At 47.9% G+C, this 25,276-nt stretch overlaps 3 protein-coding genes across 7 annotated transcripts in view; 1 reads left to right on the forward strand and 2 right to left on the reverse strand.

The window, feature by feature from the left end:
• Positions 1 to 25,276, reverse strand: part of LOC119180428 (uncharacterized) — a 112,345-nt gene that overhangs the window by 44,110 nt on the left and 42,959 nt on the right. The window lies entirely within an intron of this gene.
• On the forward strand, positions 9,008 to 11,234 carry LOC119174403 (uncharacterized). Its single transcript, XM_037425289.2, has 4 exons — positions 9,008 to 9,373; positions 9,788 to 9,850; positions 10,024 to 10,086; positions 10,554 to 11,234. The coding sequence occupies exons 1-4, from the start codon at positions 9,292 to 9,294 to the stop codon at positions 11,219 to 11,221; spliced, it is 876 nt and encodes a 291-aa protein (XP_037281186.2). The 5' UTR covers positions 9,008 to 9,291; the 3' UTR covers positions 11,222 to 11,234.
• Positions 11,219 to 17,343, reverse strand: LOC119182228 (putative nuclease HARBI1). Of its 2 annotated transcripts, XM_075869776.1 has the most exons (4): positions 16,894 to 17,342; positions 16,679 to 16,818; positions 16,058 to 16,226; positions 11,219 to 13,594 (listed from the first exon to the last, which is right to left on the reverse strand). In XM_075869776.1, exons 1-4 carry the CDS (start codon positions 17,101 to 17,103, stop codon positions 12,917 to 12,919), a joined length of 1,197 nt encoding a protein of 398 aa, XP_075725891.1. In that variant the 5' UTR covers positions 17,104 to 17,342; the 3' UTR covers positions 11,219 to 12,916. The 2 variants fall into 2 exon arrangements, with proteins under 2 accessions (XP_075725891.1, XP_075725890.1); XM_075869775.1 differs by having other exon boundaries at positions 16,679 to 17,343.

Below are 25,276 nucleotides of genomic sequence, written 5' to 3' on the forward strand. Positions count from 1 at the left end.
ATTATGGCAATCTTGAAGGGGCGTTCCCGCGGCCGGAGAGAAAGAAAATACAAAAGCAGCAACGGTGCGAAGCGAATTCACGCCACGGCGGAGGGAGGGAGGCAGCGACAAAAGAATGGCCCGCAGCATTACCCGCAATTGAACCCGCAGAGCGAGCGGCAAAGCAAAGAAAAAGAAAATGAGAGAGCGAGAGAGTTTTGAGATCCGCTATCGGCCGCGAAGAAGCAAGCAAGGGAAAAGGTAAAAAAACAAAATGACGACCGAGACTTCCTATTTGCGAAGAGAGCAGCTCTCAGGACCAATGCCATTTCTCAGCGGGAACATGTGAGCTCGCGTCGTACAGCCACAGCTCTCTCCACATGGATGTTCTCTCTCTCCAACCTCGCCGTCGCTGTCGCCGCCATCGCCGAGGAAACGAGTTCTTTCTCTGCGCCGAGCCTGCGCTCGCACGTTTTCTATTCCATGCGCTTTGTTTGTTTCGCTTGTCTCGTTGAAAATGGCCAGCAAGCCAACTGTACGACGAGAGGCAATCGTTTTGTCCAAAGTGAGAGCTGGCAAAAATTTTGTCCGAAGTGAGAGCTGGCAAGCTCACGAAGACCGAGATTACACGCAAGTTCGGGATTGCCAAGAGCATGCTAACGGGCATCGTGAAAAATAGTGCGCGGGTAACCGTTGCATTGAGCGATGGAGACTTCGCGCCGAAGCGAAAGAAGATGCGCACGGCTGCGCACAAGGGCTTGGAGGATGTTCTGCTCGCATGGATCCAACGTGCTCGTAGCGTGAATCTGCCAGTGAACGGCGTAGTTCTGAAGGCAAAAGCGGAGGAAATTGCCCTACGAATGAACATTGAGTTTGCCTACAGCGACGGATGGCTCGATCACTTCAGAAAAAGACACGGATTTGTGTTCCGATCTATTGCCGGTGAGGCCGCCGCCATTGATAAAGTGACCTGCAACGATTGGAGGCTCACCAACCTGAAGGAGATTCTTCAGGATTATGACCCCGGCGACGTCTACAACGTCGACGAGACAGCCCTCTGTTACCAGCTGCTTCCACAGAAGACGCTCGCTTTCACTGGCGACGAATGCACAGGGGGAAAGCACAGCAAGGTGAGGGTTACCGTACTCGTTGGCGCAAACATGTCAGGAAGCGACAAGCTGAAACTGTCGGTCATCAGCAAATCAAGATCGCCGCGCTGCTCCAAGCACGCCAAAACGCTGCCGGTGACCTACACGGCCAACTCAAACTCCTGGATGACTCAGTAGATTTTCAAGGAGTGGCTGCGAGACATGGATCGCCGTTTCCAGAAAGAAAAGAGATGCGTCATAATCCTGTTGGACAACTGCCCTGGGCACGGGCACGTCGCCGACCTTCAGGCCATTCGCTTGGAGTTCTTGCCCGCAAACATTGGAGTTTTTGCCCGCGAACACCACAGCCAAGCTCCAGCCAATGAACCAGGGGGTGATCACCAGCCTGAAAAGGCACTATCGCCAATCTCTTCTGCAGAGAATGTTACTGTGAATGGAGAGCGACAAACAGTACACAGTGGACTTGCTTACAGCACTTCACCTCCTCACAAATGCCTGGAGCCAGGTGACTGACATGACTATAATAAATTCATTCCGTCATGCTGGTTTTGTGGTGCCCGAGTGCTCGGCCCAGGACAGTTGCGAAGACGACGAGGAAGAGGTGAGCCTCGTTGCCTCGCTAAGCAATAAAGGACTCGTCGTGGACATAGGCAGTTATGTCACTGTCGATGAAGATGTGCCAACCTGCAGGGAGGACACAATGGACACATTGATTGATGAGGTTCTAGAGGTTCCTTCTGAGGTGACGTCGGAGGATGACGGAGATGCTAGCATGGGGCCTGCGCCCGTGGCAAATGATGCTGCAGATCTCTACACCAGTTCGTTAAGGAACTATTTTGAGCAGCATGAAGGAACTGAAGTGTTTTTGAGATCGCTAGGACATATGGCGTCATTTGTGGCTGCTCGCCGATTTGCACAACAGCGACAGACGTCCATTATGGACTGGATCAAGCCGAGAAAGAGCACTTGAACGCAGTTGCCTATCAAATTACTCCCTCAAATAAATTATTTTTGTGGCTTTTTCCATCACTGTAAGTGTACTTGATACTTTGTTTTGAACTAAGATATTTGCATGCACCTAGGTATGTAGTCAATTCTTTTTTCGCGGGTGCTTCTGATAAGACGAACAATTCTTCATGGTCCCTTCGAGTTCGTCTTAAAGGGAGTTTACTCATTTCCAGTAAGCTGGGCCTTTCAGCATGAACTCAAATTACTTTCCATTATTTTTCTCTTTTCTCCTACCTGTTATTTTTAGCCTTGCAGTGGGTTCTTGAAGCTACTAAGGCTGCAATAGGGGCTAGTTGATAGTTTGTGCACCACCCTATGTTGTTCGTAATTTTTTTTTGGTCCATATTATACCAGGGAGATCATCAAAAATAAGGTTTTTAATGTAATTGCACCGCTAGGACATATGGCACTATTCAGCCCTAGCCTCCAGCATGTAACTAAGACACCGGAAAGAGCCTGTATTCCTCATCAAAAGAGCTGCTGTTTGAAAACAGTTATTGCTGATGTGCATTGGAAAGAAAAGCTAGGTCCAAGCTCAAAGCACACAGCACAGCTCTTATGTTGGTTCACTTGTGATGTAAAGAACTTGAAGACAACCCGACGGCCTCATGCCCTCCACCTGACCTCATTGCAACTGCTGCACCAAGCCGTGCTCAAACCCCAACATCAAGCCATTCAAAAGTTGCGGCAGCAGGTTTGTAATACCTAGTTTCGTTGCTGCGTGCCTACAGATTCAAATTATTATCGTCATCAGTGCTTTCAACATCGACAAAAGTGGCTTCAGGCGTAGCTATCGAGTGTAGGAAATCTTTCAAGATGGCCTGAAAAATTCCATTTTGTACCATGAAAGAAATACAGGGTCAGATTTTAACTGGTGCTAACATTTAGTTAGCAAATGAGGACTTGCTAACATTTAGTTAGCAAGTCCTCATTTAAAATAATATGAGCTCAGCAAAGAACATTTTGTTTTTCAGTACAATATTTTGGTCCTATGCAATAATAAATTGATAAGACAATAAGTACCTAATAAGTGTAAGTAGTTTCAGTATACAGTATAACCTCGTTACAACGGACTCGGGTACAACGGGCATTCGGATACTACGTACCAATTCGCGGCGTTATGCTGATCTCCCTATCTTTTCCATTGATTGAGCTTCGTTTACAACGGACTCGGGTACAATGGACATTCGGATATAATAGGCTAAATTGTGACGGCAGCAAGGTGGTCAGGCCTCTTTTACAGCGGACTTTTCTATCACGGACATCCGAGATTCAATTGTTTCCGATTTCAGGCATCGCTAGGCATAGATGCGGCACGGGAAAAGCACGCCGGCGGTGTCAACACAAGCGGCGGCCATTTCAGGGAGGCCGCACTTGGCTTGGATTGATCTGGCTGCCGGGGCTGACTTCGACTTCTGTTACATTTAGCGAGCCATAATTTGCAATGATTGCAATGTTGTCAAAATACCATAACGATAAAAGGTAAAAAAATCTTAGACTCGTAACGGACAATAGTGACCACTTGCATAAAACTGTGGTCAAAGTGAAAAATAAATAGAAAGCATGCGCTTGGCAGCGGACCTTCTTGGAATAAAAGGTTTAGTGGCGCTTATGCTCGGCCCGGCGCAGGCGCTGCTGGCGCCCTGGCGCCGTGTACTTCGCCTTGTTCAATTGGGGCAGTTGGGGCTGTTTGGCCTCATGGTTTGTCATTGTGTATCCTGTTGGCCTCTGTGCATTGCGGACGTGATCGTGGTGTGATGGAACCGATAGAGCCGAACGCATTAGCACTATCATCAACGCCAAAGAGGCAGTCTTGGCGAAGGTATTGACCAAGATATTGTGCACTCAGTGAAGTCACGGTACCGCTCACGCCTTGCTGAGCGTTTGCTTTTTGACATGCAGCAGAAGCGGGACTCGGTGATCGACCTGAAATTTGCCGTGCAGGTGCTGTCAACTGTATGGGCGCAGATTCAGCCAGGAATTGTAAAGAATTGCTTTAGGAAAGCAGGTTTCTGAGTTGACAGCGACTGCACAGGCTGCTTGCCACAGGAAGACCAACCAGATCCTGGTGTGTGGTCAGCTGTGGAGGAGGCCTTTGGGAGCCAGCAGTTTTCGGAATACGTCACTGCAGATGATGACCTGGTCAGCTTAGAGCACCTGACAGATGAAGAGATTGTAGCCCAAATTCGCCAAGTGCCTAATGCTGAGCAAGAAGAAGAACAAAATGAAGAACGCAACTCAGGGATTGTCACAAAGGAGGTCACAACTTCTCAGGCGTTGGACTACATTCAAGGGCTCAAAAACTATTATGAACAGGCCACGACTTCAGATGAAATGAACACACTTGTCATGATGGACACACGTATAGTGTCTAAAGCTGTCCGCCACACAGTACAGGCAAAGCTGACTAGCTTCTTTCAAAACATTTAATAAATCTGTTATTTGACTATGTTTGTGACTTTCAATTCTCTCCTGTTATAACAGACTCATTACGTGTTTACGTAAATGTCTGCTGTAACAGTACATGGATTGTACAGACTCCTTTTACAACAGACCAAATCCTCTTCACTGTGAAGGTCTGTTGTAACGAGGTTATAATGTATTCAAAAACTAGTTGTATAGCTTCATCATGGATTCACTTTTTTTAGTTGCCCTTGCTGCCTTTCTTCCTTTTCTTTGTCTCCCTGAAAATAAGTCTGCTTTATATGCATTAGGACTCAAGTAGCAGCCTCCTTCTGAACTTGTTCACTTGTGATCTCTTGGACCACCAGGAAATGCAACTGTGCGTGGAAGCCCCCCTGATGCCCACACTGGTGGGACCAGACGGGTGGCCAACACTCGTGTGCCTCTGCAAGGTCTATATCAAAAAAAAAGGAAAGCTTGGTCATATCAGTCCATCTTGTATTTTGCCTAGTAGAAAACAAGAGTACCATTCAAAATGCAGCAACACGATTGCAAACAAAGGTGCTTGCTATTGAAGGCAAGAGTAAAAAACACTTTAATTGTTTAGTAAATCTTTCTTTGACAGAGCTTATTTCTCTGTACCCCAAAATCTCTAAATATATGACTTTATCGCATCTTTAGTCTCGGCCAGGAAAGGAGACATAGGCAAACTGGTGTCTCGTGTGTCCTTCTACGTTAGGCAAATTGATGACATGGCATGTGCTTAGTTGTGACATCGTCTGGGTGCGGTTGTGGCCTTCAATAGAGACCGGTTTTGGGAGCCGTTGCGAGCGGACGCGCTGCACATGCGCTCCTGCCTCAACTTTCACCAGAGCCCTATATTTCGACTGGATCCTCTCGATTTCCCCCGCTTTGCATTCGGGATGGTCAGCCGCCCACTTTGATCTCACCTGACTGTCGCTAGCCCGCCGGGATCGGTACCACGATCCGTGCTGTTTTCTTGTGTGCCTGTCGGAGCTAGGCCTATGCCAGGCCTCGCCTCCGTGTGGTCACCGCTCGCCTAGCCATGGAATACCGTGTAGATGGCACTGATATCGACGCAACCGAACTCGGAAATGGGGAATGGGAGACCGTCCTACGTCTCCGAAACAAATACCGCCCTGCGACGGCTGACAACTGTCTCCAACGCCCAGCAAGCTTGATCGGCCAATTGGAAATCAGTGGCAGCGACGGCCGCCGAACCGTTGGAGAATCGCAAGATGGGACGCCGACGCCTTCAAGGCCGTCTCCTCCACCAGCTCCTCCTCGCCATTTACGACGCGCGCCTCTCCCGCAACTCCCGAGGGGAGACTTCAAAGTCGTTGTCCGACCCCGCGGCGGTTTGGACGTAACCAAGCAGACCCCTCGCACGCTTCTAACAGCGATCTCCTCTACGACAGCAGTTTCCCTGCAGGAAGCCCTCGCCCAAGACCAGTTGCGGCTACATCCGACCAACAATACTTTCACACTCAGCACCCCTGTGGAGGCTCGGGCGCGGGCTTATGCCGAGCTCACTTCCATCTCTCTCGGCGCTAGCCGCACAGATGTCACCGCCTACCTCGCTCCTCCCGACGATGCCGTGCGGTGCATTATTCACATGGCCTACAATGATGAGCCACACAGAGAAATTTTGGAGGGACTTGTCCCCTACAACCCGGACCTCCCAATAATTGATGCTCGACCATTTGGGAAAAAGCGATCCCTCCTCATCACCCTGGCCACCGGCCCTCTGCCCAAAGCTATCCGCTTTTGGGCGGGCATCCACACATGTTTCCCCCATCGACCGAAAGTGGAAGCGTGCTACAACTGCCGCCGCATCGGGCACCGCCAAGACGTTTGTCCGGCCCCAGCAAGCCGAAGATGTCATAATTGCGGCGATCAGCATGTTCCAACAGAGCCTCCAACCTGCCCACCGAAATGCATCGTCTGCGGGTACGGGCACCACACCGGGAACGTTGAATGCAAGTACCGCTACGCCCGCCGGCCGCCACACACGACCCAACTAGCGGCCGGACACCAGTCCAGATCCCAGGAGAAGAAACAACCAGCCCCTCAGAAGCCATCGCGCAATGCATCGCGCTCCGCCTCCCGTGACCGGAGCCTCAAACCCAAGCAGGACCTCACCTGGGCCGATCGAGCACAAAAATCGCCGCCAGCCCCCGTCCAGCAGACTCCGAACTACAACAACGATGCTGAGCTCCGGGCCCTGCGGGAGGAGCTAAGCCGCCTTAAAGCTATAACACAGCGCTCACTAACCCCTCCCACCCCTTCTCTCATACCTTCACCACCCACTACTCAAACGCATGCTAACATCTCTCCCCATCCTCCACCCTCCAAAAAACAACGCACTGATCCCCCAACCCCCACCTCCGGATCGATCGATATCAACGCGAAGCTGAAAAATCTGTCCGACCAATTCGACATGAAGCTCCAGGAACTTGAAAGTCGCATCGAAAGTAAATTCAACGCCCTTATCAGTGACATAACTACAAAACTAGAGGCACGGATAGAACAATGCATGGAAACTATTCTCCAGAGGATGGTTTGCCTTCTAGAGACACGCCTCACACAGCTCCCTCCGCTTGCCACCCCCTTTCCCCTCACAGAACAACGTGCCGCCACGGATCCCCACACCTCTATTAACGAGAGTCTAACACCGCTCATACATCCCCCTACGCTCCATTATGGCAGTGCGGGCCAATAATAATTCCATTCATATCATAACATGGAACTGCCGTGGCTTTCGGGGCAAGCGTGCGCCCCTGCAGCTTCTACTTCCTACTCTCTCCCCAACGCCCCAAGTCCTTCTTCTCCAAGATACTGCCACACAGGCCACACTTCCTAGTTACAGCTCCACACACTCTCACACCACAAACGCACCCAGAGCGTCTACCCTTGTGCACCGCACTCTCACATACAAGACACATTACATCACATCAGACACACCCTGTGTAATAACAGAAATTATCCACCACACACATACCATCCCCTCCATATTTATTGCCAACATTTACCACCCCCCATCCCAACCGATGGCCTCGCTGGATTCCCTCTTCCGGGAGCTGCATCGACTGGCGGGGAAACATTCCTTGCTAATCGGCGGCGATCTCAACAGTCAACATACTGACTGGGGATACAAAACAACTACACATAGAGGTCGCAGGCTTTGGCTGCTCATGCAGAACCTCCAACTCTCCGTCCACAACAACTTTCAGACACCTACACGCATAGGCAACAGTGTCAGTATGGGCACTAGTCCGGATCTAGTGCTTAGTCGCTCCCTCCGTACTGTCACATGGACGAGAACACAGCACACACTGGGCAGTGATCACTACATTATACAAGTCACTGTCCCGTTCAAACCACCCCGGCACACATACATGACACACAAACTCATTAAGTGGGACGCTCTTCGTGCTGCGCGTACCACCCGCGCAGATAATCCCATAACCGACATCAACGACTGGGTGGAATCTCTTCAGACTGACATTCAACATCACACGCAACTAATTGAAACCACCACAGACACTCCGACACTAGACAACCGACTCGCTCACCTATGGGATGCCTACCACAGCCTTCTAGAGCGGTGGAAACGGGGTAAACATAACAGGACGCTAAAGAAACGCTTAGGCACTCTACAATCCCAAATCCAAATACATTCGGAGGAGCTGTGCCGCTCCAATTGGGGGCAGGTATGCGACGACATTGCTGGCAGACGGACCACCAAAAGGGCGTGGCATCTCCTCCGACACCTCCTCGACCCATCGCACACGAAAACCACTACCCAGCACCACGTCACCCGGCTTATACACGCACACATGGACAGCCCCAATGATCTTTTGGATACACTCCGCGACACCTACACATCGCCCGGCATACTAACTTCTCTTCCCTCATACACAGGACAACCGAATGCCGAACTCGACACAGATATAACCGAGGCGGAGGTCAGAGCCGCGCTGTTGACTCTCCGCACTAAATCCGCACCCGGAGCCGACTTGATTACCAACACAACACTCCGCAACCTGGATGACAAATCGATCACTCGCATCACGGAGTACTTCAACCAGTGTTGGAAGGAAGGAACGCTTCCCCAGTCCTGGCGTCACGCGAAAGTAATGTTCATACCGAAGCCCAACAAACCACTTACACTCCAAAACCTTCGCCCAATCTCATTAACTTCGTGTTTGGGCAAGCTTTTCGAACATGTTGTACTGGCGAGGCTTTCACAGCATATGACAGACCGTGACTTATACCCTCACAGCATGGTTGGCTTTCGCCCCCATTTGTCCACTCAAGATGCCATGCTACAAATCACTCACGACATCTTCGACCCGCTCATTCCGGGCCACACGAAGGCAGTGCTGGCTCTGGACTTATCCAAAGCATTTGATCGCGTTGAGCATCATGCGATCCTGACAGCACTTTCTCCACTGAACGTGGGTACACGTACGTACACTTATGGTGTTTTTCACTGGGAGATTCAGAGCGACCGCCGAAATCCCGGAGCGAGCACTCGGATCGCACGAAGCCACCTCTGCCAGTGAAACACGAGAATGCTCCGTGAGAGGTGCCCCGGAAGTTGATTATGCATACGTCACGCAAACCGGTTCCGGAAACAGTTTATTTTTCCGCTCTCTTCGTTTCCTTGGCAACTTTGGCCGCCACTGCAGGGCGCGCATTTCGACCACGCAGTTAAAGCTTTGTAGAACACTTTAACGCAGTCGCGAACAGCAGTTGTGTAGCAAGTATGGACGAGCACGCGGAATTGACACCGGCTGTGCGTCGGCTGTTGCTGGGCGTTTTCAGAAACAGCGGCAACGATCTGAACGGTAAGTGCGACGTACTTGACGCTGATAATAAACTCTGCACGGAATGCTAACTTTGATAGCTCCGCATGAAGACTGGTCAGATAATTGTAAAGCATGCGGGTACACGTGGTAACGGCCGCAATCGGCGCTCGCAAAAATACGGCATGTTGTGAGCAGGCTTTTTTTTTTAATCAGAGCAGTTGCTTACCCAACACCTTACAGTCCTACTATTTAGAATATCACAAGCGCCGGAATTTTCGCAGCGCTCACCAAGCTGCTGTATTACCTTTAATAAAAATGCATGGCGATCTCTGTATTCGCGCATGAATACATGCATGAAAAATTTACTAGAGAAGTAACGTTTTCTTGGTGATTCTTGACCTCTACTCTTTTGGTGTTAACCCGCAAATGTCTTTTCTTTTTCTCTATTTGAAGGTGCTACACAGTGTGACGCCACCGACGCTTTGTCACATACACAGGGCGCATTTTTAGGAAATGGTAAATTGGTCTACATGTGTCTCTGTAGAACTAGTTTTGTATACAGTCGTCTATATATGTAGAGGACAATGCCTTGACGAGCAACGTGTAAGGACTACTTGAAGAAAATTGTGTACCTGCTTAAAATTAACACATATTAACATACTACAATGCTTTTCAATTATCAAACACAGATTCTGCAGCGTCTACTGGTGCGTCACCAAGTCGGGCTTGTCAGCCAGGGACTCCTGCACGTGGTAAGCATGCATACACAAACATGCTAGTGGCATTAGGATGAAGATAGGTCCAGCAGATTGCAAACCCTCTCAAAAAAACCACGAATTACGCAAAACCATTTAATGGCTTCTTGCTCACGCTTCTCAATATTGGGTGCTTAAATAATAAAATTGAATTCAACGAATAGTCAGCTGCACGAAGAGGCCCCATATTTATTATGCAGTGTTTTCAAATTTACTCTCTAAGAAAATTATGCTGTGAATAAGTTATGTATAGTAATATTATGAATTTGCATGATTGTCTGTTCTGATATGCAAAGCGATCCCCACAGCACCCAATATTTGCTGTGCCAAAACAGTGTGACAGTACTAATGCTTTACAGTAAGTGTTCTATGGCTCAGAGAGCATATAGCTTCGTGCCCTGTATCAAAAAAGTCTATTAATGCCAGTTTATATGTATTTTATGTGTGTATAATGCATATTTCAGCTGCAGGGTGTGAGTGGACGAGTGGCGAGACGAAGCTGCTGCTGGACCTCTACGCCTCATATTTCCCTCAAGTTGGCCCTCTGAAAAAATTTCGCAACAAAAAGGCCATGTTTGAAAAAATTGCAACAGACATTAATAATAAACTGGGTGTAATGAGAACTGGTGAGCAGTGCTGCTCTCGGTACAAAACCGTACTGAAAAGAAAAAATGTGGCAGCTGGGAAAAATAATACGTCTGGCTGTTCCCCACAAGAAGTCCCCTACGAGGCCGAGCTTGAAAAAATCAAGTGGCTGGACGACAGCTTGGAACCAGAAGTGGTACGCGACGCAAGTGGAGTGGTATCAAAAAAGACATGTCCACAGTCATCCACCGAGTCTGTTCCACTTGCTGGTTCAAGCTCGTCAACGTCACACTCTCCATCCAGCTCCGTTGGGCAGGACGACACTCCTGATTCAAAAAGAAAACGCCCGAATTCAGCACGCGAGCTCCACCTGCAAACCTTCTTTGAAAAAATGAAGGAGTTAGATGAACGGCGAGCAGAGCCAAAGGCTGAAAGAGACAGCAAGAGGGAAGAGCGACGACTTGCTAAAACACAGCGACGAGAAGAAATGCACAAAGAAAAGATGAATCTTCTCCGTGAAATTTTCAACTTGAAGAAAAATGAATAAAATGTGAAAAGCATGTTTATTGTAAGCATTGTACACATGTGCACGTTGGCAGGCGCATTGATAACAGATTGACAATGTTTGTTGTTGAGGTGAAATAAGGGTTCCAGGGCCCTTTTACAAGACAAAGTTGCAATGATCATTATAATTTCACGCCGTTTTGATGGTAAGAAAAGCTGAACAAAGACTAAGAAATGCAGAACGTTTGTCCATGCAAATTTTCATCAGGCAAATGAAATGTTAATGCACAAGCAATAACCAAATTGCATGACAAAGAAGCCATTTCTCACAGCAGCAGTCACCATGCCTAAAGGACCCCTGACAAATTTTTGTTTTGACTTGAATGCTTTAATTAAGAGCATTGTGTCCGGTAGTCCCCAAACTTTGATCATAAATATTGCAATGTACTGTGTAATTAATGCAAGAATGGCTCCTTGTGACTAATTTTGGCATCACTGTAAAACTACTACTGGAATCACAAAAAATTACACAGCGAACAATCTCAGGAGTCATAAGACTATGTAGACTCGGGCTTTTGTGACGTTCAGAGCGCACTTTTTGAATTTGGGCACCATGCGTGGGAAACAATGAGTCGGGATGGGTGTTCATTACGAATATTCCTCGAAGCGACAGGTTTAACTGACAAGCATAGTGCCCCAACTGCAAGACAAACAACACAAACATTTCAAGCTCGTAATTTTGGTGACATTGTTCCATTAACACAAATGCTCCTCAGTGTAGCCTGCACTAGCTTGGACTTATGCCAATGTCACTACATGTTTCTCAGAATGTTTGTGGTGGCTGACGAGAGCTGGAGCCCAGCTATGTTTGGCCGGTTGACTTTGTCACTTTCTCGTGTCTCACCAGAACGAAGAGTGCAGTTACTATCAATATCACCAGCTATCTTCAGCTGCAGTAGCCATACCGACCAACACGCTGCGGCGTTAGCACTAGTCAGCAATAAGCATGCTGATGGCTTCGCATAGGAAACAATTACACTGATCCAGTCAGATTCCTGCAAACATCTTGGGTTGACTCACGCTATGTGGAAGCTGCTACGTGTCACAAAGCTAAGAAACAAAAAAATCAGGCTGCGCCCTAGCAAGATGAGTCACTACAACACAGTGCGGCATGCATTTTAGCTGGTTAGTACAGTGTTTCCTGTAGAAAACAGTGCTAAAGGATGGGACAAAGCAGGGACACAACCATGGCAGAGACACAACCATGGCACTGACTAACAGCCAAATGTGTCTTATTCTTCCAGTCTAGGTATATACACTCCACCACTAATCTGAAGGGTGAGAAAAAGCAAAAAAAAGACACACACAAATGTTGGCTGACTCAGGAGGAAAGAAATGCTCAATAAGACAGGAGAGGTAACTCCTTCAGAGAGAGGGAAATATAAGGGAAACTGATGCATGTTTCGCCGCCGTTGTAAATGATACGCTTCAGAAATGAGGGGCATGCATTTATCATGATTCTATTTTTTTTTGTTTCCTTGAGATTGTGGTAAAGTATATATACGCGGATTAGAAGAATAAAACGAATTTGCTTGTTAGTCAGCGCCGTAGTTTGTGTCCTTGCTTCGTCCCGTCTTTTAGTGTTATTTTCTGCTAGAAATCTCTACAACACGAAACAAAATTTACAACACCTTAACGTTTCTTGTTTTGTGTACACGTAGGCAGTCCTAACTTTAAATCAAATGCGCATCGCTTGCATTAAGCGCTCACGCTTCTCCTCGCCTTGGCGACGCAGTGCATCTTCAGTTGATGCAAGCGGGCCATTGTTGGGGGGAACATCATCCGGTTGTGCCTCCCATTCCCACGGTGCATGTTCATCATCGATGTACGGCGGCACATCCACATCACCACAATTAATGCACATATTGTGCAAAACACAACAAGCTATAATGAACTTGTTCATTTTGTCTACAAACAGAAAGTCCAGGTGCAGCAGCTGGCGGAACCTGGCCTTGAGGTCTCCAAAGGCATTCTCAATCTTCACTCTCGTTGCCGAAAAGTGATAATTGAAGGCGCGCTGCCTCGCGTCAAGGTGACCATAATTCCTGAATGGGGTTATGAGGTAATCTCGAAGCGGGTAGGCAGCGTCCCCGAGAACGTGGTACTTCCCGGAACAGCACACATGCGGCAACTTTGAAGAAAGCCTCGATGTCCTGAAGATTCTCGAATCGTGAATCTTGCTGGGGTGTCCAGTAGTCACATCGAGAAACTTCTTTTTGTGATCACACAGAGCTTGCAGTGTCAGTGACGGATAACTGTGCCTGTTCACATAGGTTGAACGCACTTTTTTTGCAGGGCAGCGGATGCTTATGTAGGATCCGTCAATGCAACCGATCGTGTTGGGCACTCCTGACACCTGTGACAGTGAGAGAAAAAGAACACACCTGTAGTGAACTTCTTGAAGTAAATAATCTTAACACTTGATGCAGTAGTTTTGTTGGTCTTAGCGGAGTTAACTTTAGGTGACACAAGTCTTTTACATGCCAGAACTATGGAATCATTGTACGGAACACCACAGCAAAAGGCATTAGAAATTTTAAGTGCCAGGGGTCCCTTTCAGGGTGTCTACCAATTTCATATTTCTAAATTCCTTGAATTTCCCAGGTTTTCCATCATGATTCAAAGCAAATTCCATGACTGCCACGTTTGCATGGAAAACACTGTACACTGCAAACAAACCCGAGTAGAAAAAAAAAAACCGGGCGCTCTATAAAGGTAAACATAATTACCAGACGCACTCAAAATGTTCTCAGGGCATGCGACAATTGTGAAAAAACATGTAAATCTGGCCAAAATAAAACCCCTGAGCTAGGCAGTGAGCAAGTCAGCTGTTTGATGTTCCGAAGAACCAGGAAGAAAACACACAAGTTAAGAGTAACCGCAGATGAAGTTTGAAGGTGTCTGCGATCGTTTGACATCGCAGTCAAAGCTGCTGAGAAACTTAGAAGTGGTGCCATTTGGTGGCATTCGTGTAAAATGAAAACACAGGAGCCTGGCCGGTTCTGCCACTGGAGTAAAATCTATTTTACTATAATGGCTGTAGCCCACGCCGGTTAGGATGTGGATTGGATTTAATTAGATCGACCTGAACTACTGTATTTACTGACTCACCTATTTATATGTAGATTAGATTAGAACTGATTCGACCTAGATTGATGTATTTACTATTGATTTGCGCCGCCGCCTAATTTGCACACCTCTAAAGTATACTTTTCAACAAAAAAAGTAAATAACTACTACTCGCATATTCTATGTATCTTGCCTTGACAACGAGTAACGACAACGTTGCAAGAACATAGCCATACTGCAAAATGTTTTTTTTTTTTACGACAAGCACATGCATTTATCTGGGCTGTCATACTTGAAGTGAAATGAAAGCTGGGGTCAACGTTTAAAGTGCTGACATTTGAATATGTGGTGGTGAGAATGAATTTGTCAAGGTGGAACAGTTTCCTTGATTCTATAGATGAATCATGAATGTCCGCATGTTACCTTGATTTACGTACTCTGCTGTAGACGTGACACTGAAAAATAATTGCAGATTTATTTACACAATCTCACAAAACTGAAATGAAAAATTTAGCTGAAGTTACCCAAGTTCTACCCTTGAAACACGAGCTACCAGCATAAGTGTGTAGCTGAAGACGTTTGGTGTTGCACCACCAATAATAATAATAATAATAATAATAATAATAATAATAATAATAATAATAATAATAATAATATTATTATTATTATTATTATTATTATTATTATTATTATTAAAAGACATGAGTAGCCCAGCAAGCTTCAGCTGATAGCAGTTCTAGCCTAGAAAAACCAGACGGCCTTCAAGCCGGGCCGAAATCGTGGCATAGACAAAACATGCATAAATCTACAGACGTGAGTCAGATATGCCGTGTGATATGTAGAAGCAACAGGCACCAAAAGAGTGGATATACCAACATGGATGTTAAAGAATGCTTTAGCCAATGTGAAGGACAAGTTGCCGAGCAGAAATTTCCTTAGTCTAGTTTATGCCATAGGCTGACATAATTGTGACCAGTACATCGGTGAAACTGGTAAAAGTTAAACAACACAAATATGATACCACAAAACGAGGCGTGGCCTCGACTGCCCTCCCTGAACACACGGAATCACAGACCACCAAATAGACTTGTAAAACTCTCGAATCCAGATACAGACAACTGTACATACGCTGCACAGGAGTGATGGGAGGCTTCTGACAATGTACTCTCTCTGCTTACGTCACGTATTTAGGCGTACTGAAGTACACTGTGCCTTTTTCATGACTTTTAAACAAGGCTCTCTCCCATATGAGGTACTGAAATGTCAGTAAACTTTGTGTTCTATGGGTCCCTTTCGCGTTTACACTCAGAAGCAAGAGTTATGCACTGTCCTTTTTTTTTTTTCACACACCTTCCAGCAGCCCACTGTAGTTGCAGCTGAGAGACTTTTTAAGCTTTGATGAATGGCGATGCTTATTTTTGTGACGGTCCCACAGAACTGCTGTCAGTTTTCATGACCTGGCCTGGTTTTTTTGAAATTCCCTGACTTTTCCACGTTGGCAGACACCCTGCTTTTATGTGCACTGTAAATGAACAATACATGTTTCACTAGCATTTCTCATTTGATAGTGAGACTGCTTGACAATAACCCCATCTTTCAAGCGCAACTTAGTACCACATCCCCTGTGCCCCAACGGCAGCTTAACCTGCTACAATCAATGTATTATGTGACTATTCTCTAAAGTAAGCTTCAATTAGACAACTCATTTGTTGTGTTTGCCATGGAACAGTGAAATACCTAAAATTCTTACTTGTTCGAAGTCCGCTGACAGCTGATCAAGATCTCCTGGAAATGATATTACCTCTTCGGCTATATCAAGGAAATATTCGAGCGTGCGCTCCACGACTCTAAATGCTGTCGCAGTTGCCATGCCAAAGCGTCCAGCAACGTCCCTCAGGCACGCCTTGTTTGCAGCAAACCTGACACAGCAAACACACATTATGGAAGAAAGTGATCAAGTAAAGCCTGCTTTGTGAAATAAAGGCATGAAATATTTGCATCAAAATTAGCAGCCGTAAGAAAAGTAGAAGCTCTTAACACTGTTCTCTCTGGCTGTGCAGTTGCAAGCGGTCATATTTCATTGGTTTCCATTGCATCACACTTAGCAACTTTCAAGGACAAAAAGCACAAGCGGCGTAGCCACGGGAAGGCTACTAGGGAGATTTAACGCCGCCGAAATTGTTAAATTTCACATGTGTATATTCTCTACACACGCGCACATAAACACACGAACAAAAATTTATAATGGTTGGACTCCCCGTCAAAATTCTGCGCACGCAACGAAAAAACGTACTTCTACGCCGAAGCACTTGAAAGCATTAAGATTATACACACTGGTAGGCATGACTTTTAAAACAGCGTGCAGACTTACCACAGAAAGACCAGAATGTGCTCTTCCGCGGTTTTCGAGGGGGACCCACCACGATCACTGCATGGGTAGTGACGCGAGCCTTCAAAACCACGGATCAACGTTTCCGCGACACGCCTCGACACCCTGAAGTCTTGACGGAACTGCAGAGAAGGAAATGATAAAAAGATGAAATTAGGTTCATGTAGTATTATGAAAAGAGGGAGCTCCGCGCTTACCTGCTCGTCTGTGTACAGCCGCGCAACGTTCTCGATGAACCCCAAAATTTTGGGACGTTCGCGGTGGGACTCCGAAAAAGTTTCCCGAAAGAAGGCTTCGCATAGCGCTTGTCTTTCCTCGAAGTCTTCGTCGTCTGAGCTGGACGAGCTGCTGCTTGAAGTGCTTTCGTCGCTAGACAGAAGTTCCGCCAAGGCAGCGAACGCAGCCATTTTGCAAAACTCAGCAACGTACAACGACGGAAGTGACGTATGCTGCTCGTCGTGTTTCCGCCCGAATCTGCGACTTGTCGGCGGAGCAGTGCGAGCAATCCGCCTCGGAGCGAGCTGCTCTGAAACTACCAGTGAAAAGCGCGGATCCACTCTGAATCTACCAGTGAAATGCGGTTTCGTCGCCACGGAGCAAAAAAACCTGCTCCGAATCTACCAGTGAAAAACAGCATTACATTCAGGCCTTTCTCACAGCACGCACGGCCGAACTTCAGTTCGGCCCGCTCACCCACCCAACATACACACTAAAGAGTGTCGGCACCTGTCACAGAACGAGCGCTAAACAAGAGCGCGCCGCCAAATCCTTGCGACAACGGGCGGCAGAAACGCCGCGAGGTAAAAAGAAAAAAAAAGAAAGCAAACATCCAGGGCTCCCGGGCGCGCGCTCTCCCCGCAGAAGCACGGCTTCGCAGACGATCCTCCTCACCCCACATCGGCGGCCCAGCAAGACCGCGATTTTTCTAGAACGAAGGAGGCGGGGTCAGACCGAGTGAATCATCCTCGGGAGAGGGCAGTCGAACCGTCTCGTGCCTCTCCCCAGCCTTCGCTGCGTATCGCGCCGACGAAATGACGAGAAACATCTGGAAAGTCGCGCGCAAGGTATTTAACCGAGCAGCCGAGACGAGAAATCAGGAGGAGACGGAAGTGAGCGCCAGAGTGCGTAGAGAGTCCGCCGTGTAGTCGGCGAAGTTTGTGGTCCGTAGGGACGGCTCGAGCTACAGGCAAGAGTGTGTGTGTTTACCGCTATCGAGCGAAGACCCGTGGCAACCGCTGCGAGTGTGAAGCCGACGTGTTCCGGCGAAGAAGTTGAAGCTTGAAGAGTGGCCAATTGAAGACGGGAGGTTTCCTGGAAGAGAACTTCGAGAGCTGCGGAACGACAACAACGCTGGTCTTTGAGTGAGTGATTCTCGGAAGAGTATCATTCAGACTTTTGTTCCAAGGACTTTGGACTGAATAGGTTTTATATCTCTTTAATCTTTAAGTGTCTTGGTTGTTCAGTGCATGCGACTGCATTGTAGTGCGTATTGTTGTCTGTGTCCGTTGTTTCAAGTGTGGTTGATTGTACTGTGTAGTACATTGTCTGTTTGGTGACGTATTGTATGTAACTATTGTGGAGTGTGCATACGTGTGTATTGTTTTTGATCTGCCGTTAATGAGAATATAATTTTGTTTGTTTATCAACTCTCGGCTCTGTCTTGTTCTTTGGACCACAGCCGGCGTCCGCTGGCGCACCAATAAGGACCACTTCTAAATTGTCCACGCTTTCGTGGTGCGGTTCGGGGGGCCGATACTTCGGCTCTTGGAATTAGCCCGGCGATCGCCTCCCTAATAAACGGGACAGGTGTGACAATTAATCTGGCGTCCGCGACATAGAACCTTTTGGTGCACAGTGTGTCCAAAGTAGTGAGAAAGAGCCTCGAGTGTTGATAGTGCTATCGGAACGATTCTGTGTGTTGTTCAGTGTTCTCGTTGACGAGTGCAGTGGAGTGTTCCGATAGACTGAGTGAGGCAGACACTTTTTGCACGCGGCAAGGTTTTATTTGCGAGACACGATGGATCTCGAAAAGTTAGTTGCTCTTGGTGAGAAGATGGGTCTTTCTGGGGCCGAACTACGGAAGTGGGTAAGCCAGAAGGAGAAAGAGGCAGCGGAAAGGGCCAGGGAAGAAAAAGCAGCTGAGTTGGAACGAGAGAGGTTGGCGGCTGAGAGGGCCAAGGAAGAAAAAGCAGCTGAGTTGGAGAGAGAGAAGCTGGCAGCCGAAAGGGCGAGAGAAGAAAGAGAAGCGAGGGAGCGCCAGCTGAAAGAAGAAAGAGAAGCGGAGATGGCTGAAAGGGAACGGCAGCGGCAGCACGAAATTGAACTCGAGCGGCTCCGTTTGCAACAGCGAAACGAAACTCCCGTCCAAGCTAGAGTTGAAAGCAGCGAACGGGAAGATCATGGCTTCCGCTTGAACCCAAGCAAGCTGCTCGTGGCGTTTGATGAAAGGAAGGACGACCTTGACGCGTACCTTCACCGATTTGAGACGATTGCGAAGAGCCAGAATTGGCCGGAACATCAATGGGCAACTGCTCTGAGTACTTGCTTGAGTGGTGAAGCGCTCAGTGTGTACGGTAGGCTGACGCCGACCGATGCAGCCAACTATGCAAAGGTGAAAGCTGCTTTGTTGAAGCGATTTAGATTCACCGTGGAAGGATTCCGGGACAGATTTAGGACAGGAAAGCCAGCTGATGGGGAGACGGCTACACAGTATGCCGCCCGACTTTGTCATTATTTCGACAGATGGATTGAACTTTCAGGGACAGCGCAGGAGTACAATGAACTTAGAGAGCTCCTAATTAGAGAACAATTTCTTACTAGTTGCCACCCAAGCCTGTCGCTGTACTTGAAAGAGAGGAAGGCTGAATCACTCGAAGGAATGCTTGAATTGGCTGATCAATTCTTGGAAGCGCAAGGTGGAACTAATTTGGCCAAGGTCAAGAAGGAGTGTCCCGATGATTCGAAGAAATTGGCTCCCGAAGAAAAGAAGCGTGCACCAGAGAGCATTCAGCGATGTTTTCTGTGTAACCGAGTGGGTCATCGCGCGAAAAACTGTCGAACGATCTTTACGAGCCCTACGGTAGTAAAATGTTTTAAGTGTGGTCAGACTGGGCACAAAGCTGACGCTTGTCGGAACGGAGTGAGTCAAACTCACCAGGTATCCTGTGTGCAAGCGGCACCGAAATCTGATAATAATGCCGTCACCGATGGATTCGTAGAATTGAAAAATGGGGAGAAAATTCTTATTGTGGGTGCTGTAATGTCAAAACAGCCATCCGGTGTTACGACAGGAATGCCAGCGCTGCCTGGAAAAGTTGCGGACAAAAAGATTACGGTGTTAAGAGATACCGGCAGTTCCACTGTTATCGTGCGGAGAAATTTGGTACGGGAAAGTGAGTTGACAGGCAGAACGAAACCGGTTTGCCTAATTGACCGTACAGTTCGGCTGCTTCCCGAAGCAGAAATTGAGGTTGAAACCCCGTACTTCAGCGGGAAGGTTACTGCTTTATGCATGACGACCCCCCTGTATGACCTTGTCATCGGAAACATCGACGGGGCGCGAGGGCCAAGTGATCCAGAATGTTTGGGAGAAGACCCGAAGATAGAGCCCTCGCCAACACTGCGGCCGCGAGATACAGTGGAGAAACATCCCGTGACGGATCTCACTAGAGCCCAAGGTGAAGCTGCGGCGCAAGAGACAGCGAAGGAGAAGACGATCGTGTCGAATCAGTTCACGGGCCGAGCAATCGGACTTACGTCGGCACAACCTCAACAGACCGACAGTGTAAAGGAGACGGAGTTGGCCAGCCGGGAAAAATGTAGAGGCATGATCAAGCGGGTAAATAAACAGACAAGACCCGTCGAATGTAATGACGCGTTAACGGTGTCGGAAGTGACAACGATGGCTGAGACGCCGCCTCCGATACCGTTGTTGGAAAGGGCTCGCCGAAAAAGAACGTGGAAACACAAGAAGAGATCGAGCGAGCACCGCAAAAAGGGGCGCAAGCGCTGTTCGAAGTACTAAAGATATGTGCTGAGGTGGAATCAGAATGTGTTTGGCAGGGCTGAGTGACATATGTTGTGTTAATGTTCTTGTTATCCTGTGTCACAAGTGTCGAAGTGTTGTGCTGTGATGTGATGTATAGTGTTGTATAATTGTTGTATAGACAGAACCTTGTACGTTTGTATTGTTTGGAATGTGTGATGAAGTGTTGTAATCATGTGCCTGTGTTTATATTTCATGTGCTGTGGAATTGAACTACAATGTAAGATTGTATTGAGTGATATATTGTGAATGTGAAGTGTCATGAGCGACGGATTGTGTTACAGTCTGTGAGAATGTGTGGTGACTGTTCGCGCTCGTTTGTGTGGTTTTGAATATTATGAGATAATATTCTTAAAGTGGGGGGCAGTGTCACAGAACGAGCGCTAAACAAGAGCGCGCCGCCAAATCCTTGCGACAACGGGCGGCAGAAACGCCGCGAGCTAAAAAGAAAAAAAAAAGAAGCAAACATCCAGGGCTCCCGGGCGCGCGCTCTCCCCGCAGAAGCACGGCTTCGCAGACGATCCTCCTCACCCCACATCGGCGGCCCAGCAAGACCGCGATTTTTCTAGAACAAAGGAGGCGGGGTCAGACCGAGTGAATCATCCTCGGGAGAGGGCAGTCGAACCGTCTCGTGCCTCTCCCCAGCCTTCGCTGCGTATCGCGCCGACGAAATGACGAGAAACATCTGGAAAGTCGCGCGCAAGGTATTTAACCGAGCAGCCGAGACGAGAAATCAGGAGGAGACGGAAGTGAGCGCCAGAGTGCGTAGAGAGTCCGCCGTGTAGTCGGCGAAGTTTGTGGTCCGTAGGGACGGCTCGAGCTACAGGCAAGAGTGTGTGTGTTTACCGCTATCGAGCGAAGACCCGTGGCAACCGCTGCGAGTGTGAAGCCGACGTGTTCCGGCGAAGAAGTTGAAGTTTGAAGAGTGGCCAATTGAAGACGGGAGGTTTCCTGGAAGAGAACTTCGAGAGCTGCGGAACGACAACAACGCTGGTCTTTGAGTGAGTGATTCTCGGAAGAGTATCATTCAGACTTTTGTTCCAAGGACTTTGGACTGAATAGGTTTTATATCTCTTTAGTCTTTAAGTGTCTTGGTTGTTCAGTGCATGCGACTGCATTGTAGTGCGTATTGTTGTCTGTGTCAGTTGTTTCAAGTGTGGTTGATTGTACTGTGTCGTACATTGTCTGTTTGGTGACGTATTGTATGTAACTATTGTGGAGTGTGCATACGTGTGTATTGTTTTTGATCTGCCGTTTTTGATTTGCTTGACAACTATATGTTACCTAAAAATCGTTGGATGATGTGTTGATGTTTTGCTTTCCTTTTGTCATGCCAATGTTGATTTTTTTTGTTATTGTTGACAGTTAACATTACTTGAGTGTTTTTATATACCAATTATTACTTTTATGTACTCCCTCCCTGTAATGACCCACAAATGTGGGCTAACAGTATGCTCAAATAAATAAATAAATAAACTCGAGGCGTACCTGGAGAATATAAGGAAGGCGTCTTTGAAACCGCAGCAACGCCTAGTTGTCCTCCGCTTTTACCTCCTCCTGTGATTATATCATCGTCTCATTCTGGGACGGGTGTCGCGCCAACACCTGATGAGGTTGGACAAGACGATCTGGACGTCGATCAGGAATTGGTTAAAGCTTCCGCATGACATTCCTCTTGGAGCTTTTCATGCGAGGGTTTCACATGGCAGACCGGGTATTCCATGTTTACGGACTGTCATTTCATACCAACGCTTACGCTGACTAAATGCCCTAGCAGTTTCTGAGTATAGAGCTTGCAAAAAGGCCCACAAGATGACCTATGTCCAAGATCTTGTGCGGCAGTCAGAGGCCTTGCAGCAATACAAAGGGAGTGTAATAGATTTCAAGAAAGCCAATAAAAAATTTTGGACTACATACTTCCTTAGCAGCACAGATGGCGCAGGTCTAAAAGAAGTGGCGAATGCTCCTGGGACATCGGCGTGAGTGGCTGAAGAAACTTGGTTCCATTCTGGTAGGGAATTTATTAATGCAGTTAGAGTCCACTTCAACACCATGCCTACTTTGATGAGGCTTAAGTGAGGCCAGGGCGTAACAAAGTTATGCAGAGCAGAATGTGCCCAAGAAGAGACTCTTGGGCACATATTGTAGAAATGCCAACGCATGCATCATATGAGAATCCAATGTCATGACGCGCTGGTTAAGTACGTTGCCAAACGATGCAGAGAATCGGGTTTTTCTGTCTTAGAGGAACCCCACTACAAGACGGGCTCGGGGGTGTTGTGCCTCGCCCAAGTTCCACGTGGTCTTCGCGGCCTGCTGGCACCTGGCAGCTGTTGATGAGTCAACCCTGCACCGGGACGGCGACGGACGCGGACAATCTGGAAAAACCACGTCGCCGGCTCCTCTTGACACAAAAGTCGTTGGCCAAGCTTTTGTCAGCCGCCGAGAGCAACACTCCGAAGCAGCGTCGACCCAGCAGCTGTACGGGGTATTCTGCCTTGCTTGAGTCAACCTGGCTGCATCAGGGAGCGACTTTGCGCATGGGATTCCACGTCATCTCACTGTGGTGCCACGCTGGCGCGTGGGGTCTCCCTCACCAAACAGCGAACTGGGCATGTCTTGCCCCTTTCCTAGGTTCAGAGGGAGGCGGTGTTTGGCTTTCCCTCTTCGGGGACGGAGAGGAAGACGACGATCTCATTGGAGTATCCTGCGCATAAATTTTCTTTGCAAGGGATCTTGGGAAGGCGGACGATGTATAAAAACGCTAGCGCAGAGGCGCTCGTGTGTGATTCTCTTTTCATGTTGTACCACGCTACCATGTAAATACTGTATATAAACATTTTTTTCTCCTTCTCCGGCTTCTCTACTCGTCCTCTCCGGGGACTCGGATGGCCCGAGTCCGCACCACGCTACCCAAAGGCGCAACAGTGGCTGGCAGCTTATGGGATTCGCCTGCGTCGGCTGCATCGAAGTGGTGAGTGCCGCGTGTTTGCTCTTCTTTTCGCCAGACTCGTTAGCGCAGATGGTCGGTAACGTGGTAGGGTGATTTTGGTAAATTTTGATTCGCAGACCAAGAATTGGGTGGCTCGTGGGCAAAATTACCTTAGAAGAGAAACGGTGTGCATATCTAAGATGGAGAAGTTTAAGGTCCAAGAACTCCTCGAAATTTGTCAGGAGCTGAATATTTCGGTCGGCTCGGTTAAAAGAAAACAACAAATTTTGGAGCACTTGGGAAAAGAGGAAGTGAGTTTAGAAGAGGCCATTGAGGCCAGAGAAACCATTTTGGCAAAGAAAGAGGAGCGTGAGCGCTTAGCCCGTGAACAAAGAGAGGAGGAAATAAGGAGGGATCGCGAGGATAAAGAACATGAAATCCGTCTGAAAGAACTGGAGCTTCGTATGTCCGTGGGAAAACAAAATTCAGGGGGTGGAGAATCAAAGATAAAGGATCTAATCCACACCTTCAAGGCGGGTGACGACATTGCATTATACCTCGTGCATTTTGAGCGAGCATGCGAAAATGCAGGGTTTAGTAGGGAGACTTGGCCACAAAAACTGATATGCGTACTACCAGGCGAAGTGTCCGATGTTATCGCAAGAATGAATAAAGAGGACTCCGAGGTGTATGACAGGGTAAAGGCTGCATTGCTACGAAAATGTCGCCTATCGACAGAGGCTTTCCGCCTGCGGTTCAGGCACTCTAAGAGGGGCAACGAATCTCATTCAGACTATGCCTACCAAATTAGAGCCAACTTTGAAGAGTGGCTCAAAAGCGCGCAAGTCTATGGCAACCATGACAAGGTCATTGAGTTGATGGTACTTGAGCAGTTTTACCGGGGAATTCCCGAGGAGGTAAGGCTTTGGGTGCAGGATAGGATGAAAGACGTAGACATGAACAGGGCAGCAGAACTCGCCGAAGATTACTGCTCACGCCGTAGTCTCCGCAATACACCACGAACTTCGGAAAAAAATGAAAAGGTAGAAAGCTGGTCGGGAAACCAGGGACGCAAGAGGTTTGCAAGAAATAACTGGAAACCCGAAAATTCCAAGTTATTAGACAATCAGCAGGGAAAGGACAGTGAGGGGACTAAGGCGGCACCTTCATCAGGTTCAAAGGCGCCTGGTGACATAGCGCATGCGTTAGAAGCGCGGAAGCCAGTTGTTTGCTACAGCTGCGGAGAAAAGGGCCACATGGCCAGGAGCTGTAAGAGGCACATGGCATTTGCCACAATTCAGGAGTCAGAGGATAGCTTAAAGCTGTTGAAGCCTTACATGAGGACACTCTCAGTGAACGGCCGAATGTGTAGGGTATTGAGGGACTCGGCGGCCACAATGGATGTAGCGCATCCAAGTTGCGTATCTTCCGAAGACTATATAGGAGAGTGTGCCTGGATTCGGCAAGTGGCAGAAAAGCAAAGCGTCTGCCTACCGATAGCGAGGGTTGTAATCGAGGGCCCTTTCGGCCAATTGTGTACGGAAGCAGCAATTTCAGCCAACCTTCCGGAGCACTTCCCTTACCTATTTTCAAATAAGTCTGA

This window comes from Rhipicephalus microplus, chromosome 7 (genome assembly GCF_043290135.1).
Source record: "Rhipicephalus microplus isolate Deutch F79 chromosome 7, USDA_Rmic, whole genome shotgun sequence".
In the NCBI taxonomy this organism is placed as follows: Eukaryota; Metazoa; Arthropoda; class Arachnida; order Ixodida; family Ixodidae; genus Rhipicephalus; species Rhipicephalus microplus.

Coding starts and splice junctions, on each gene's coding strand:
- LOC119174403 (XM_037425289.2), top strand. CDS start 9,292: ATGGACGAGCACGCGGAATTGACACCGGCTGTGCGTCGGCTGTTGCTG. Junction 9,374..9,787: donor CAGCGGCAACGATCTGAACG/GTAAGTGCGACG, acceptor CTCTATTTGAAG/GTGCTACACAGTGTGACGCC. Junction 10,087..10,553: donor GCCAGGGACTCCTGCACGTG/GTAAGCATGCAT, acceptor TGCATATTTCAG/CTGCAGGGTGTGAGTGGACG.
- LOC119182228 (XM_075869775.1), bottom strand. CDS start 17,103: ATGGCTGCGTTCGCTGCCTTGGCGGAACTTCTGTCTAGCGACGAAAGC. Junction 16,227..16,678: donor CACATTCTGGTCTTTCTGTG/GTAAGTCTGCAC, acceptor TTGCTGTGTCAG/GTTTGCTGCAAACAAGGCGT. Junction 13,595..16,057: donor TGTCAGCGGACTTCGAACAA/GTAAGAATTTTA, acceptor TCACTGTCACAG/GTGTCAGGAGTGCCCAACAC.